At 43.2% G+C, this 16,768-nt stretch overlaps 1 protein-coding gene across 1 annotated transcript in view; it reads right to left on the bottom strand.

Moving 5' to 3' along the window:
- Window positions 1-9,032: 9,032 nt before the first annotated feature.
- Window positions 9,033-16,768, bottom strand: part of LOC112071083 (RNA polymerase-associated protein RTF1 homolog) — a 26,756-nt gene continuing 19,020 nt past the window's right edge. Inside the window, exons 14-17 of the mRNA XM_070439240.1 lie at window positions 15,783-15,869; window positions 15,490-15,564; window positions 13,438-13,572; window positions 9,033-10,243 (exon numbers count right to left, since the gene is read on the bottom strand). Coding sequence (XP_070295341.1) covers window positions 10,052-10,243; window positions 13,438-13,572; window positions 15,490-15,564; window positions 15,783-15,869 — 489 coding nt within the window. The 3' untranslated portion in view covers window positions 9,033-10,051. The remainder of the gene's footprint in view (window positions 10,244-13,437; window positions 13,573-15,489; window positions 15,565-15,782; window positions 15,870-16,768) is intronic.

Below are 16,768 nucleotides of genomic sequence, written 5' to 3'. Positions count from 1 at the left end.
TCCTGATTCCTGCTTACAAGCAAAAATGAAAGCAGGAAGCACCAGTGACTAGATCAATAAAAAAGTGGTCAGAGGAAGCAGATGCTACGCTACAGGACTGTTTTGCTAGCACAGACTGGAATATGTTCAGGGTATTCCTCCGATGGCATTGAGGAGTACTCCACATCAGTCATTGGCTTCATCAATAAGTGCATTGATGACGTCGTCCCCACAGTGACTGTACGTACATACCCCAACCAGAAGCCATGGATTACAAGCAGCATCTGCACTGAGCTAAAGGCTAGAGCTGCCGCTTTCAAGGAGCGGGACTCTAACCCGCTATGCCCTCCGACGAACCATCAAAACAGGCAAAGCGTCAATACAGGACTAAGATCAAATCGTACTACACCGGCTCTGACGCTCGTTGGATGTGGCAGGGCTTGCAAACCAATACAGACTGCAAAGGGAAGCACAGCCGAGAGCTGCCCAGTGACACAAGCCTACCAGATGAGCTAAACTACTTCTATGCTCGCTTTGAGGCAAATAACACTGAAACATGCATGAGAGTACCAGCTGTTCCAGAAGACTGTGTGATCACACTCTCCGCAGCCGATGTGAGTAAGACCTTGAAGCAGGTCAACATTCACAAGGCCGAAGGGCCAGACGGATTACCAGGACGTGCACTGCGAGCATGCACTGACCAACTGGCAAGTGTCTTCACTGACATTTTTAACCTCTCCCTGTCCCAAGTCTGTAATACCAACATGTTTTAAGCAGACCACCATAGTCCCTGTGCCCAAGAACACTAAGGTAACCTGCCTAAAAGACTACCGACCCGTAGTACTCACGTCTGTAGCCATGAAGTGCTTTGAAAGGCTGGTCAAGGCTCACATCAACACCATCATCCCAGAAACCCTAGACCCACTCCAGTTTGCATATCGCCCCAACAGATCCACAGATGATGCAATCTCCATTGCACTCCACACTGCCCTTTCCCACGTGGACAAAAGGAACACCTATGTGAGAATGCTATTCATTGACTACTGCGCAGCGTTCAACACCATAGTGCCCTCAAAGCTCATCAATAAGCTCAGGTCCCTGGGACTAAACACCTCCCTCTGCAAATGGATCCTGGTCTTCCTGACGGGCCGCCCCCAGGTGGTAAGGGTAGGCAACAACACATCCGCCACACTGATTCTCAATACAGGGGCCCCTCAGGGGTGCGTGCTCAGTCCCCTCCTGTACTCCCTGTTCACTCATGACTGCACGGCCAGGCACGAGTCCAACACCATCATTCAATTTGCTGATGACACAACAGTGGTAGGCCTGATCAACGACAACGACGAGACAGCCTATAGGGAGGAGGTCAGAGACCTGACCGTGTGGTGCCAGGWCAACAACCTCTCCCTCAACGTGATCAAGACAAAGGAGATGAGTGTGGACTACAGGAAAAAGAGGACTGAGCACGCCCCCATTCTCAGTGGGCTGCAGTGGAGCAGGTTAAGAGCTTCAAGTTCATTGGTGTCCACATCACCAACAAACTAACATGGTCCAAGCACACCAAGACAGTCGTGAAGAGGGCACGACAAAACCTATTCATCCTCAGGAGACTGAAAAGATTTGGCATAGGTCCTTAGATCCTCAAAAGGTTCTACAGCTGCACCATCGAGAGGATCCTGACTGGTTGCATCACTGCCTGGTATGGCAACTGCTCGGCCTCCGACCGCAAGGCACTACAGAGGGTAGTGCGAACGGTCCAGTACATCACTGGGGCCAAACTTCCTGCCATCCAGGACCTCTATACCAGGTGGTGTCAGAGGAAGGCCCTGAAAATTGTCAAAGACTCCAGCTACCCTAGTCATAGACTGTTCTCTCTGCTACCGCACGGCAAGCGGTACCGGAATGCCAAGTCTAGGTCCAAATCCATTTGAGTAAGTATTAGCTTATTGCGGGACTCTGAAACCACTGTGAATTGAGCCACATTTATTGTACCTGTCAACCTACTATGTGTATTGAACACTGTTCCAGAGGAAATACAATACAACTTGGATGTTTTGGAGTCTGAGAACTCTGAGGAGGACGTTGGGGGAAAAAAGCACTTGGGTACTGAGTAGACCAGGGCTCTCCAACCCTCTTCCTGGAGAGTTACCATCCTGTAGGTTTTCACTCAAACCCTTATCTAGCATACCTGATTCTAATAATTAGCTGTTTGATAAGCTGAACCAGGTTAGTTACAACTGGGGTTGGAGCGAAAACCTACAGGATGGTAGCTCTCCAGGAACAAGGTTGGAGGCCCCTGGAGTAGACTGTTACCCCATTTAATTGATCCCCAATCCTTGGGTAAGTACAGCTGTACAGTGCAATGTGAATGTCAACATGCACAATAGGCAGATTGGGGTGATGATTTCCCACATTCAAAGTCCTACAATAATCAAATAAAATTGTATTGGTCACATACACATATTTAGCATATGTTAATGAGGGTGTAGCGAAATGCTTGTAAATAAGGGCTATGACGCTAATAACTATGACGCTAGTAATTATTAAACTCTTCACCAGTTGTGTTCTGTTACCGAGTAGACTGATACCCCCATTTCATTGCTCCACATTCCAACACTCTAACCTTGTTTAACATTATCTCGTCTAAATATGGCATGATTCCACCAATTGTAACCTTCTGTATCACTTTCGAATAGGGACTTTTATTCTGAAGGCGACAGGCAAATTCCACTATTGTAGCTACCTTCACAACACATAACACGGTCCGGTCAAACCATTCTAGCCAGATGAAGCTAGCTGGCTGCTTATAACGTTCGTTTTATGGCAACAGGGTTAAGAAGCTGTCTAGCTAGTTATTTCAATAGGAGAACAACAAGTGGCTACCTAATATAGATTTCAACAGATTTTTGTCAAATTAACAAATTATTGTATTTTGTTGAATTTCTGTAAGAACATTCCAACCTCGTTTAGCATGATCTATTCCCAGTGGCAACCGGTCATTCATAGCAGGTGGGGCTCTTTAAGACCCAATTTTTTTGCAAAAAAATGATATTTATATTTTTTGTTTGCCTGTTTTGCGTGTCATTTTGGCATTAATATGTGTCACATATCAGTTTGCAAACAATGTAAAAAAATATATATCATTGAGTTAATAAAGCCTCGTACAAACATGGTCTCTTTTTTGTTTACTTGAGTAAGGCAGCTCCAAAATGCAGGCGTTTCAGCCTAGCTCAGTGCTTTCTGTGGTGGTGGGGCAAGTGTTGGGCTGTGATTGGCTCAGTGTTCTGTCACTCATGGGGACACTACGTCACCGCCAAGTCTAAGGGTAGAGCTAGAAAATTCAAGCCCCTTGGGTGCTGCCATAGCATTACATTAGAAGTGCCCATCCAAGAAGGCTCAAAGTCATTGGTCACAAATAAAATGACGTCAAATCACGTTATATCTACAGTAGCTTTGATTGGACTGATCATGGTTAACATCATACTTTCAAAATCTTAGCTAGCAGTCATCATCATGAATCAAGTCGACAATCTCCTGTGAAAATAATTTTTAATCCTTGTCATATGAAGAGAAATAAATGAAGAGAAATTATAGATAAAACTTATCGGTGCTCATCGGCCGTTGGACATAAACATGACACAACAAGTTGGAAATCGCAAATTCAACAATGAGTGGTTTGGAATCAGTGGCTAACTGCATTATCATCAGCCTGCTATTCAGTGGAGTGACTGTGTGGTCCCAAGGCTAAGATTAAGGGTCTCTTTACCTAGTTTAAAATGATAAACATTCAGCATTAGCCATGCTGTCAATGAAGCGTGATTTGTGCCGTGCTCAAAACAACTGTTCTGACTTTAGTGAGTTCAAGACAACTGGGAACTCGGGGGAAAAACGAGCTACAACTGGGAAAATAAATGTTGAACTTTGATCCAACTCGGAATTGAAAAATCTGGAACTCGGGCCTCTTTCTAGAGCTCCGACCTGAAGATCACTGACGTCGTCATGATTCAACCTTTATGTTTTCAGAGTTCCCAGTTGTCTTGAAAGCAGCATAAATCCAGAGAATGCCAGACTTTGATGACAAAGTTTGATGACAAAATTTGTGCCACAAAGGACCGCCGCACCACAAAGGGGGCATATTAACAGACATTGAAAGCTCTTACAATATTCATAGATTACATTTCTCAAAAGGAAGTTAAATGCTACATGTGTACCACCAAATCAGAACAGTAGGTGAAATTYGGAGGGGTAAATAGACCAAATTATTAGGGTGAGGCACATGTGCTATTAACAGTTTACCACACAACATACACTTAGTATTACTTTCTTAGCTACAGTATACATATCTCCTTGGCATATTACATAATCTATCCAGCAGCATACAATACATTTTTGGACTCACCTTGTGGTGTTTTGTATCTGCACTTGAATACAGAGAACGGTCTGCACTTGCGTGGTAGCAGGAAGAACACTGTAAGAATGGCCATGCTCTGAATTCTGTCACTGTAATTTCAAAAGTGCTGAACAATAGTTATGATATTTTTTTATTTCACCTTTATTTAACCAGGTAGGCAGTTGAGAACAAGTTCACATTTACAACTGTGATCTGGCCAGATAAAGCAAAGCAGTGCGACAAAAACAACAACACAGAGTTACACATGGAATAAACAAACGTACAGTCAATAACACAATAGAATAAATCTATTTACAGTGTGTGCAAATGTAGACGATTAGGGAGGTAAGGCAATAAAATAGGCCATAGTGACAAAATAATTACAATTAGCATTAACACTGGAGGTGATAGATGTGCAGATGATGATGTGCAGTTAGAGATCTGGTGGTGAAGATACGCAAAAAGAGCAAAAATAAATAACAATATGGGGATGAGGTAGTGGGTGGCTATTTACAGATGAGCTGTGTACAGGTGCATATGATCGGTAAGCTGCTCATGACAGCTGATGCTTAAAGTTAGAGAGGGAGATATATCTAAGCTTCAGTGATTTTTGCAATTCGTTTCAGTCATTGGCAGCAGAAAACTGAAGGAAAGGTGGCCAAAGGGAATTGGCTTTGGGGTGACCAGTGAAATATACCTGCTGGAGCCTCGTGCTACGGGTGGGTGACTCTATGGTGACCAGTGAGCTGAGATAGCGGTGCTTTACCTAGCAAAGACTTATAGATGACCTGGAGCCAGTGGTTTTGGCGACGAATTATAATGCGAGGACAGCAACGAGAGCATACAGGTCGCAGTGGTGGGTAGTATAATGGGGCTTTGGTGACAAAACGATGGCACTGTGATAGACTACATCCAATTGCTGAGTAGAGTGTTGGAGGCTATTTTGTAAATGACATCGCCGAAGTCAAGGATCAGTAGGATAGTCAGTTTTATGAGGGTATGTTTAGCAGCAATTGAATGAAGGAGGCTTTGTTGCGAAATAGGAAGCCGATTCTAGATTTATTTTGGATTGGAGATGCTTAATGTGAGTCTGGAAGGAGAGTTTACAGTCTAACCAGACACCTAGTATTTGTAATGTCCACATATTCTAAATCAGAACCGCCCAGAGTAGTTAATGGCTAGTCGGCGGGGCGGTGCGGCAGCGATCGGTTGAAGAGCATGTATTTAGTATTGGCCAGGGACCTTCTAGCTCGCTCATTAAGTCTTAATCGATTACGGATTGCCCTAATCCGCTTGTCATCCCTTTATGTCATAGTTTGACATCTCAATTGTCAGTAGAAACCACATTTTGTTAAGCAAGTCAAGCCATATCAGCTATGTTCTTTTAAAAAGCAGTAAATGAGGCTGAATGAACTGTTTCACTGCCAGACAAGGCTCAGCTGATAGCCAGGTGTAGCAGTGTAAGAGTAGTGATTGCTGATGGGTGAAGAGGTAGTGAGGCCGCTGGCTGTGCTGTTGGGACTGCTGCTGTTGGGATGCTCGTAGGACTCTGTTGAGGGAACTCTGTGAAGCATGTAGCGGGGGTAGTTCTCTTGTCGTCGCTTAGGGACTGCTTGCTGTGGGACTCTGCTGTGATGCTGTGGGAACTTCTGCTGTTGGACGCATGCAGTGAAGCTTTGCTGTTTGGGACTCTGCTGTAGGACTCGTGCTGTTGGATCTGCTGTTGGGACTCTGCTGTAGGGACTGCTGCTGTTGGGACCTCTGCTGTTGGGACTCTGCTGTGGGACTCTGCTGTAGGGACTCTGCTGTTGGGACTCTGCTGTAGGGACTCTGCTGTTGGGACTCTGCCTGGTGGGGGACTCTGCTGTGGGGACTCTGCTGTAAGGGACTCTGCTGTAGGACTCTGGCTGTAGGGACTCTGCTGTAGGGACTCTGCTGTTGGGACTCTGCTTGTTGGGACTCTGCTGCTGGGACTTCTGCTGCTGGGACTCTGCTGTAGGGACTCTGCTGTAGGGACTTGCTGTTGGGACTCTGCCTGTAGGGACTCTGCTGTAGGGACTCTGGCTGTAGGGACTCTGCTGTTGGGACTCTGCTTGTAGGGACTCTGCTGTTGGGACAGCTTTATGTAGGCTTAACAGTGCATAGGCAGCATTTGTCACTGTTATAGTGCAATTCATGTATTGTTTAGTGTCGTGTTGTGGCTTTGCTGGCATGCATCCCACATTGTATTTGTTTTGCCCCACCAAGATTTCCTTGCTAAAATCACCACTGCGTGACCCTAAACATGATGGGATGTTAATTGTTTAATTAACTATAAAAACCACACTTGTGTGGAAGCATCTACAGTGTATCCATAATTTACTGAAGTGTTTCATTTKTTTTTGGCAGTTAAATGTACTTCCATGGTTGGTTTCATTGACCCTCCCTTTTAACTGCCCGCAACTGACCCCATTTTCACATACAAATTCTGAGTCTGTTGGAGACGATCAGATTGAACAAAGTGAGGTGTAGAATCACTGATCTACAAACAGAATTCGCTGCCAAATAATATGCTACGTGTGATTAATATTTGCTTGAGCTACGCCTCCACTGGTTTAGGCGATCCCCCACCAAACACTGATTGATTGGAGACAGCTTGTGTCAATTAAATAACATTTCCAACAATGTTCTACCTGCAGCAAACATCATGCTGGAAATACAGGTAAAAGCAAAGTGCCAAAAAATACATTTAAAAAAGCATGGCGCTAATCCTGGMTCTCAAATATGGCTGAATTGTAGTGTATGTACAGAATATCCGTGTTGTACACTTTTTAAGCCACTAGATGGCAGTCGTGATCCTACCTCTACTGAAAGTCTACTACACTTGTATTAAGATACATATCGACTTTTAATACTAGATTGAGCAGTTAGATACAGCGCCTTCATAAAGTGTTCACACCTCTTGACTTTTTCCACATTTTGTCGTCAACACATTATATTATTTGTTTTCTGTTATTCCATGTCCAATTTTGACACAATAAATGAGAAGTTGATTTCCAATTTTCGTTTTTTCCAAATTCAAAAACGATATCTCCATTTTGACTCGGAAATCAAAATAACGAAACGTACACAGACCGTACATTGACCATATACAGACCTCAGCCTGATTTGAAATGCAGTCTGATGCAAAGTGTACTGTGTAGCCTATGCAAAGGTTCTGAATTTATATGGCACTGGATTATATATATATAAAAAATCGAAGCCAAATCAGATGAAGCGATTGTTCCCGATGGAAGACAGTTCAAAAGAAACATTTACTGCCTTGCAGCCAACTACTGCACATAGGAAGTAGGAAGTAACTCCAGAAATGTTTTAGTCTTTGGTAGCCTAACTCTGCAGTGAACGCTTCCAACAATGAGAAATTAAATGTCATTGTGACTGGGTGGGGCCAGCAGCAGTGTAGGATGATATTATTCAAGTATAAATTGAACGATCATTGGTCAGTTACAATCAGATCGCTGTGTGACGTTATGCGGCGGGTAAAAACTACATCCCAACCCAAACAGGCTGAAATTCCAGATTTTTTTCCCTTCAAAACATTTTTTACACAATAAGGGCATTATCATAATTTTCACAATTTTGTGTGTCATTTCAAACTTTCAATTGTGTGGAAGTATAAAAAAAAATCGAATTTAATTTGACTTCACTGCCCCTTTAATAAAAACAATTGTCTGTCATGACTGTAAACACATCTTCCTTTCACAATTTAAGATTTGCTAAACAAATAGGGCTCCCCGAGTGGCGCAGCAGTCTAAGGTACTGCATCTCAGTGCAAGAGGCATCACTACAGTCCCTGGTTCAAATCCAGGCTATCACATCCGGCCGTGGTTGGGAGTCCCATAGGGCGGTGCACAATTGCCCCAGCGTTGTCCGGGTTTTGCCGGGGTAGGCCGTCATTGTAAATAAGAATTTGTTCTTGACTTGCCTAGTTAAATACATTTATGTTTTAAAACAGCATCCCTGGTTAGCTACTGGAGCCTCACTCTACCCGTGATTTCAAAGAAATGTTTGATAAGGCACGAAAATGAAAAAAAAAAAGATTTATTCCTCGGTGTGCAATATGTTACATTGTGAAAGACTGTGTGCTTCAAACTGTTTTCTTGAAATGATTTGTAGCCATCTTCTCCATCTGTGGGTTTCCATTAGATAGCACAGGCACAAAGTCAAAATGACTATATCGTAAAAATGTAGGAAAATAAAAATGAGCTTTTTGGTGTTAATTTAAGATTAGCAGTGTGGTTTTAAGATGATAAATTGTATAAATAGGGTTATGACTTTGTGACTGTGGTAACTAGTGATGTCCCCATCTGTGCATGAGTACCTCTGGTTTAGTTTCCAGAAAACATGTGACATCGTAAAATGTTGTGTATTCGTGCACCCAAATTCAGGAGGGGACTGAAGCGTGGATGGCTTGTGACTGCAGTAATTTGGGAGTTCCTACAACATGCACAAAATAAAAAAATAAAAACTTTACAGACAGAACGTTTTGTGAATAATGGGATGGATATCTGTAAAAAATTACCATAGATTAAAAATCCCTCATGGGGATAGTTCCTACACCCAAAAGGTATCTCAACCACTGGTAATGGGGAGAGGAAGACAAAACACAAAGAGAACACAGATGTTACGAAACAGTGCCTCTCTTTATTCTGCCGCACTGCAAATTGGTATTATTTACATGGCATGCCACATCAATACAGGAACTGACTAAAGGACACAATCGATAACACTTAGAATCTGCTCTGGAAAAGAGAGACAAGGGTACCAAAAAAAATAAGATATTAAAAAGAAAATAAACAATTCTCTCTGTGATCCATGTAAATTCATTTTTTTGTGTGTAGACTTTACAAAGTGCTGTCCAGTAGCCAGGCAGATAACGAGCCAGCCCTGCTGTCTGAGAGAAAGAGGACGGGTCAGCTGGAGAACGTGACAGGTGGTACTGCCCTCTTAGGTCAGGGGAAAACCTAAATCATGTATGAAGAAAATACAGTCCGTGTCTGATGACAGGGGGGYAAAAAATCAAGATTGTACCCCAATAAATGTTGACAGTCCCAATAACCTCAAATCATGTCACGGTAAGAAGCCACAACCACTATGTCCTTGCAAAAGAACTGGACACCAAAAGAGTGAACTTCAGATCCGTATGACGGAGAACCAACGTTAGATCTATTTATAAAAACTTAGAAATTACAAAAGAAAAATAACACAATTCCAAGTACGATTTTTACCACATAATAATGAGAAGAAAGTAAAAGGTGGACAATTGTCTTCTAAGAGAGAACCTTTGAGAGAGAAAAAAAGAAAGTTGTCTTCTCTTAATTAATATTTCCTATCGGTTTAAGGTGGACAGCCTCTCTCACACACACACACACACCTCTCTCAAACACACTCAAGGATACGGTCACATCTCTCACACTCACTCACTCTCTCTCTCTCTTCCCTTAAACACACACATCTCTCTCACACACACACACACACACACACAGCTCTCTCGCACACATCCCTCAAACACACACACACATCACTCAAACACACACACTGGTGCCCTGGGTCGAATGGCCAACCAACATGCAGGTGGTTCTGACTGACTGAGGTTTTAGGCCATTTGATCATTAGTTGAAGCCCTCTTCTTCCTGTAGTTCTTTAGATCAAGCCCCTCCTCTTCTTGTAGTCCTCCAGGTTGAGAGACCTACGTGGAGCGCCGTCCTTCACTGCCAGGGTGTTGGCGCTCACTGACAGAGACTTGGCTTCTGAAACACACCGGAGGAACAACATTAGTCTGACACATCTGTTGTTATCGGTGTAGGTGCCCCTAGACGCCGACCTTGAGTGAGATTAGCATTTCCCTCACAAATGGTTAAGGTTAGGACTCGTGGAGGGGAAGCTGATCCATTAGCTGGTAATAACCGGCGTTTGGCCAATAAAAAAAGCCAGAAAATAAAATTGCCAATTATCAAGATTTTTTTATTTTTTTGGCGAAATAAAATCTTTTTAGCCTATGAATTGATGTAAATACATTTGACCAGTCATGCTTATCGGTCTATAGTTATTTAGCATAATTTATTGGAATTAATTGGCGCACGTGTATATCGTTAAGCATCTATTTATTACATGCGCACAGCATACAAAATACAGGTCAAAACAGCTTGTTGTTCGTGCTGCTACAGGCAGGCTGGTAAATCACGGAGGAGACACGGGCTGTGGCATGAGGACGACAGAGACTTCTGGCAGACCGTGTGAGAGCTGCTGCCTAGCAGGTCAAACAGCTCTGTTGATTGCTGCTATAGTGGAAACGTGCTTTTATAAGCCCAATCAGTGCCCAATTTTGTAACGAGAGCCCACGAGAGGCACACACCCTCCAGGCAAAGATGCATTTTGTTGTTGACAAAAATGCCCCTTCAGTTACGAAACGTGGAGAACAGATTTCCCCCTACGTACCACATCCAGGCCAGATAAGTGTCCGGTTATTGACAGCGCTTCCTAAAGCTATGAATGACAAAGGAACAAATGCTCGCCGGCACGCAACAATGGGGTGAAAAGAAAAAGGGGGGGGTGTAGCTTACAAAACACCAATCTCCCTTTCACAACTGAGTGCCAGAGAGACAAAGAACAGACACTTCCTGCAGATCAGCAGATCATCTTTACGATCTTAATGTGTTACCCGGACTACCAACTAGACTTCCGGGTACCATCGATGTGGATTCCAAGAAGGGGGGGGGGGGGGGGGGTTATGATATTCCTTTAATAAGAAGGAAAAGTAACACCAATTGCGGCAGTGATATTTCAACACGTTTCTGAACAATGTATGAAATACTTTGAAAGGACTCATGACATGTTGGTATAACCTGGAAGCATACTGTGATATTTAAAATGTCTTAAAAAACAAAAAAGGGGGTATAATGTGTATTTGCTGTAGCATGAAGTATCTGTATTTTACTCAAGGCATGTTTAGAACCTACAAGCTATGCATTTCATCATCCTAGGGACTGCTGAACTGTGTTCTGTACAGCAGAAACATACTGTGGACCCTTCATGAAGAAATCTCTCATTCATCTCAAATGGACATAACTGTGCTGAATTCTCAGAATGAACGGAGTGGTTCCGTGACACCCTGCCTTATCAGCCCCGCCCTCAGTGAGTATCCCTGTAATTACAGGACTTGTTAACCAGACAGGTAGATAAAGTTAATTTGCGGTGTGGCCACGCCAGTTTGAACAAAAATGATCCTGCGGAACGAACTGGTTGCTCATTCAAGACTAACTGACTGAGTTCACAATCCATCCCGGGATCAGAGGAAGAGAATTCACTGCAGGGAAGGTGTAAGTCGCTCTGGATAAGAGCGTCTGCTAAATGACTTAAATGTAAATGTAATGTAAATGTGTAAGACTTTACTTTCCTGGACTGAGAGAAAAATAAGTGGGTTTAGCTCCTTCGGCTGTGAGCTACTTCGGGGTCTGCTGGCCTCAGCATTACTGACAATAGAGACTTGGACAACAAACCTTTTCCCACACAAACGGAATCCAACTGGGCAGGCAACACCGACATACAAGTCATTTACCTATTGCATTTTTAATTTCCTCTGAAAGTGGTGCGGTGTGTGTAAAGTGGTGGAAATCATTGAGTATTAGGCTTGGGCGGTATCCAGATTATCATATCTTTACCATCCTTCTCTCATCCCGGGATTTACAGTATTACCAACATAGGACACAAGGGGGCGCTAAAATCCCAAGAAAATCCCATTTGGCCTCTTACCAGAATTCGAAGAAAATTTGCACAAACTAATAGCAAAATCACATAGACGCTGTTAGCTAAAAGCTAACGAGTGAAAACTAACAAACTAATTACAGCTCCCACTGTATTATTTACAAACAAACACGCGACTGGCTGGGGAATTACGGTAAGATTCATAATGTGACTGGCTCAACTGTTCTGGGGAATTACGGTAAGATTCATAATGTGACTGGCTCAACTGTTCTGGGGAATTACGGTAAGATTCATAATGTGACAATGTGACAGTTGAAATGTAGAATCTGCTTTGTCTCCTAACGTATTGAAGTTGACTGCAGGTATTAACTTAAAAAGCAGCTACAAATATTCAAATTTGTTAAACTTCAAATAAATAGTTTTGACATTATTGAAAAACCTGTGACTTTTTCCAAATACCCCAGAATAAGGTATATAAGTTATACCGCCCAAGCCTATTGAGTATGTTAAGACTGCAGGTCTAATTTACAAACCAATAATCAATACTGTCCCGGCACTGTCCACATCCGATGCAAATTGGTAGCCTTCATGTCTATTCCTGGTTAGTTTCAGTGTTGTGAAAGCCGATGTTGACATGATCTCATTCATTGAAAGAGAAAATGTGAGAGAATTAAGTCATTAATAACTACAGATACAGTTAATTCAAGGGTTTCTCTATATCCAACCCTTAAAATGGTGCCCTCTTCGAATCATTTGGATACGATAACCAAATTAATCAAATCTATGAATTATTCCAGTAATTAACCAGTAAAATTATCTTGAATATTAACTAGCCAAAAGTCAAAACTGCAACAATTCTAAATCTGATCGCATGTTAAAAAAAAAGAAGTTTTTTTGATGGCCACGATTAAAAATAGGTATTTGAAGCTCACTTCAACCAGGGGAAACCCCTGATCTGTACCCAGGGGAAACCCCTGATCTGTACCCAGGGGAAACCCCTGATCTGTACCTAGGGGGAAACCCCTGATCTGTACCTAGGGGGAAACCCCTGATCTGTACCTAGGGGGAAACCCCTGATCTGACCCAGGGGAAACCTTCACCCTGGAGAGAGACATACAATGAGCATGTCAAAACGGTATCGTTACTGCAACATTGAACTACCCTCCTGAGGCATGGATCGAAACCCAGCACTTTGTGCCATGTTTACATAAAAGGCATATAGAAAACTGTCCGTCTCAGCCTGCATTGGGTAACCTGTAGGTCGATCTTTTGACGTCAGTTCGTGAACTTTAAAGAGGTCCTTGATAGGTCGCATGGTGTTCTTAGTGGTCGATGAATTTCAGAGCAGCTGCCCGCTCCCTTCCCATCTCAAACTCCAAGTCCATCTCTTTGCCGACCCTTCTCCGTACTTCTCGTTGAGGTGTTGGAGGATAGCTGCATGGACTTGAAGGGTCTCTGGCCTGTGGGAACACAAAACAACCATGTCAATACTGCAGACAGACAAGGTTATTTCAGAATTTTATACGTGTAAGAAAAACCCTTAAAGTTGCTCCAGGATACTTTATCTCAGTCACTCAAACCCTGCACCCTGGCTCTGGGACTGAAGAGATACACTTTGTAGCCCTTACTGCTGAGGTTGGCCGGTGGTGTCTGGTGAGGAACCTGCTTACAACAGGCCTACAAGCCCTTCAGTCCAGCCTCTTTCAGCTATTGCAGACAGTCTGAGCACTGATGGAGGATTGTGCGTTCCTGGTGTAACTCGGGCAGTTGTTGTTGCCGATCCTGTACCTGTCCCGCAGGTGTGATGTTCGTATGTTCGGATCCTGTGCAGGTGTTGTTACACGTGGTCTGCCACTGCGAGACGATCAGCTGTCCGTCCTGTCTCCCTGTAGCGCTGTCTTAGGCGTCTCACAGTACAGAACATAGCAATTTATTGCCCTGCCACTCTGCAGTCCTCATGCCTCCTTGCAGCATGCCTAAGGCAAGTTCACGCAGATGAGCAGGGGACCCTGGGCATCTTTCTTTTGGTGTTTTTCAGAGTCAGTAGAAAGGCCTCTTTAGGTCCTAATTTTCATAACTGTGACCGTTAATTGCCTAACCGGCCTGTAAGCTGTTAGTGTCTTAACGACCGTTCCACAGGTGCATATTCATTAATTGTTTATGGTTCATTGAACAAGCATGGGAAACAGTGTTTAAACCCTTTACAATGAAGATCTGTGAAGTTATTTGGATTTTTACTAATTATCTTTGAAAAGACAGGGTCCTGAAAAAGGGACGTTTCTTTTTTTGCTTAGTTTATGGTTGTGAGGTCTGGGGTCCGCTCACCAACCAAGAATTCGCAAAAAGGGACAAACAGGAAGTTGAGACTCTGCATGCAGAATTCTGCAAAAATATCCTCTGCGTACAACGTAAAACACCAAATAATGCATGCAGCGCAAAATTAGGCTGATACCCACTAAATTCTACAACCACCTAAAAGGAAGCATTTCCCAAACCTTCCATAACAAAGCCATCAACTACAGAGAAATTAACCTGGAGAAGAGTCCCCMAAGCAAGCTGGTCCTGGGACTCTGTTCACAAACACAAACAGACCCCACAGAGCCCGAGGACAGCAACACAATTAGACCCAACCAAATCATGAGAAAACCAAAATATAATGACTTGACATATTGGAAAGAATTTACCAAAAACAGAGCAAACTAGAATGCTATTTGGCCCTAAACAGAGAGTATACAGTGGCAGAATACCTGACCACTGTGACTGACCCAAACTTAAAGAAAGCTTTGACTATGCACAGACRCAGTGAGCATAGCCTTGCTATTGAGAAAGGCCGCCGTAGGCAGACCTGGCTCTCAAGAGAAGACAGGCTATGTGCACACGGCCCACAAAATGAGGTGGAAACTGAGCTGCACTTCCTAACCTCCTGCCCAATGTATGACCATATTAGAGACACATTTTTCACTCAGATTACACAGATCCACAAAGAATTTGAAAACAAATCAGATTTTGATAAACTCCCATATCTACTGGGTGAAATACCACAGTGTGCCATCACAGCAGCAAGATGTGACCTYTTGCCACAAGAAAAGGTCAACCAGTGAAGAACAAACACCATTGTAAACACAACCCATATTTATGTTTATTTATTTTCCCTTTTGTACTTTAACTATTTGCACATCGTTACAAAACGGTACAAAGACAATTATATAACATTTGAAAATGTCTCTATTCTTTTGTAACATTTGTGAGTGTAATGTTACCTGTTCGTTATATATAATCTATTTAATCTATTTCACTTGCTTTGGCAATGTAAACATATGTTTCCCATCCCAATAAAGCCRTTCCAGTTGAATGGAGAGAGAAGATCTGAGACTTACGTTAGACACCATGGTTGGTTTGCATTGCCGTCTAGTAAACGGGTCCATCTGCAGCTTGGCATTCTGTCCCTCAGCCTGACAGAAATAGTATTTTAAAAAAGACAAAAATAAATTATCACTTTGTTTTCGTTTTTTTAACGGGACATTTGTTTTGATCGGCTACAGTAGTTCAGGTGTGAGATCTAATGACAGAAAGAGAACTGCAAGTTCAGTGAATCACAAGGCTKATTTGAATTTCCTGCTGCGTAACAGTGATCAAATTAAGATACTACATCTGTAGTACGGATACTTACCACTAGGGCTTTCTCAGACTCAACAATGTTCCAACTCCGATTCCTCTGGTTGATGTAGCTGGAGAAAACAGATGGACAGGCAGAGATGTTTAAATAGACAGAGAGAGATGCAAAAAGAGATATAGAGAGGGTGAGAGCAAGAAAGAGAGGGGAAGAGAGAGAGAGAGAGAGAGAGAGAGACAGCTGGTAGCGCAGGTATGGGCAATTTTGATCTGAACTCATCAATGGGGCGGGCTGCAGAGGGTCACGGGTCTGTGTACCCACATCCATACCCACACACTAGCCTTTTGGGGTCCAAAGCTCAATTTTGAAAATCCTGCAATTCTACACATTTTGCCATGGGCTGAGAGAAATGTTTTTCATGTGATATCTGAGTGAGAGTGACTAACAAAATGAACGGGGGCCCACGGTCAGTCATTTGACAATATATCTAAGTTTAGATAGCTGGCCCGCTCGACTAACTTTCCAATCTAAAAAATGTTTGCTGACACGAGCTACTTGAGTGACTGTCAGTGACTGGCAACAGACAAACCCCCGCCCACCCCAAAAAACATAAATCTGTATTGTTTTGTCTTTTGAAATTGATCCTAAGGACGCCAGGGTTGTGGGTTTGTTTCCCACGGTGCACAAGTATGGGGGAAAAGTATGAAAATGTGTGCACTCACTACTGCAAGTCGCTCTGGATAAGAGCATCTGCTAAATTACTCAAACGTAAAAAAGGTAGAAAAACATTAAGTCACCTGTATACTACCTGTATACTATACTACCTGTATACTACCTGTATACTATACTACCTGTATACTATACAACAGAATGTTACTGATCAGCAAATTATGCATCAGGTAAAGAACAACGTTATAACAACACCAACTGGTGGGAGGACAGGAGGTGGGGGAGGACAGGCGGGAGGCGGGGGACGACAGGGCGCGGGGGAGCGGGGGACGACAGGCGGCGGGGGAGCGGGGGACGACAGGGGGGGGCGGGGG

Source organism: Salvelinus sp. IW2-2015, unplaced genomic scaffold (genome assembly GCF_002910315.2).
Source record: "Salvelinus sp. IW2-2015 unplaced genomic scaffold, ASM291031v2 Un_scaffold1511, whole genome shotgun sequence".
In the NCBI taxonomy this organism is placed as follows: domain Eukaryota; kingdom Metazoa; phylum Chordata; class Actinopteri; order Salmoniformes; family Salmonidae; genus Salvelinus; species Salvelinus sp. IW2-2015.
Note: the sequence above shows the minus strand (reverse complement) of the source record. Positions and strands in the feature narration are given on the sequence as shown.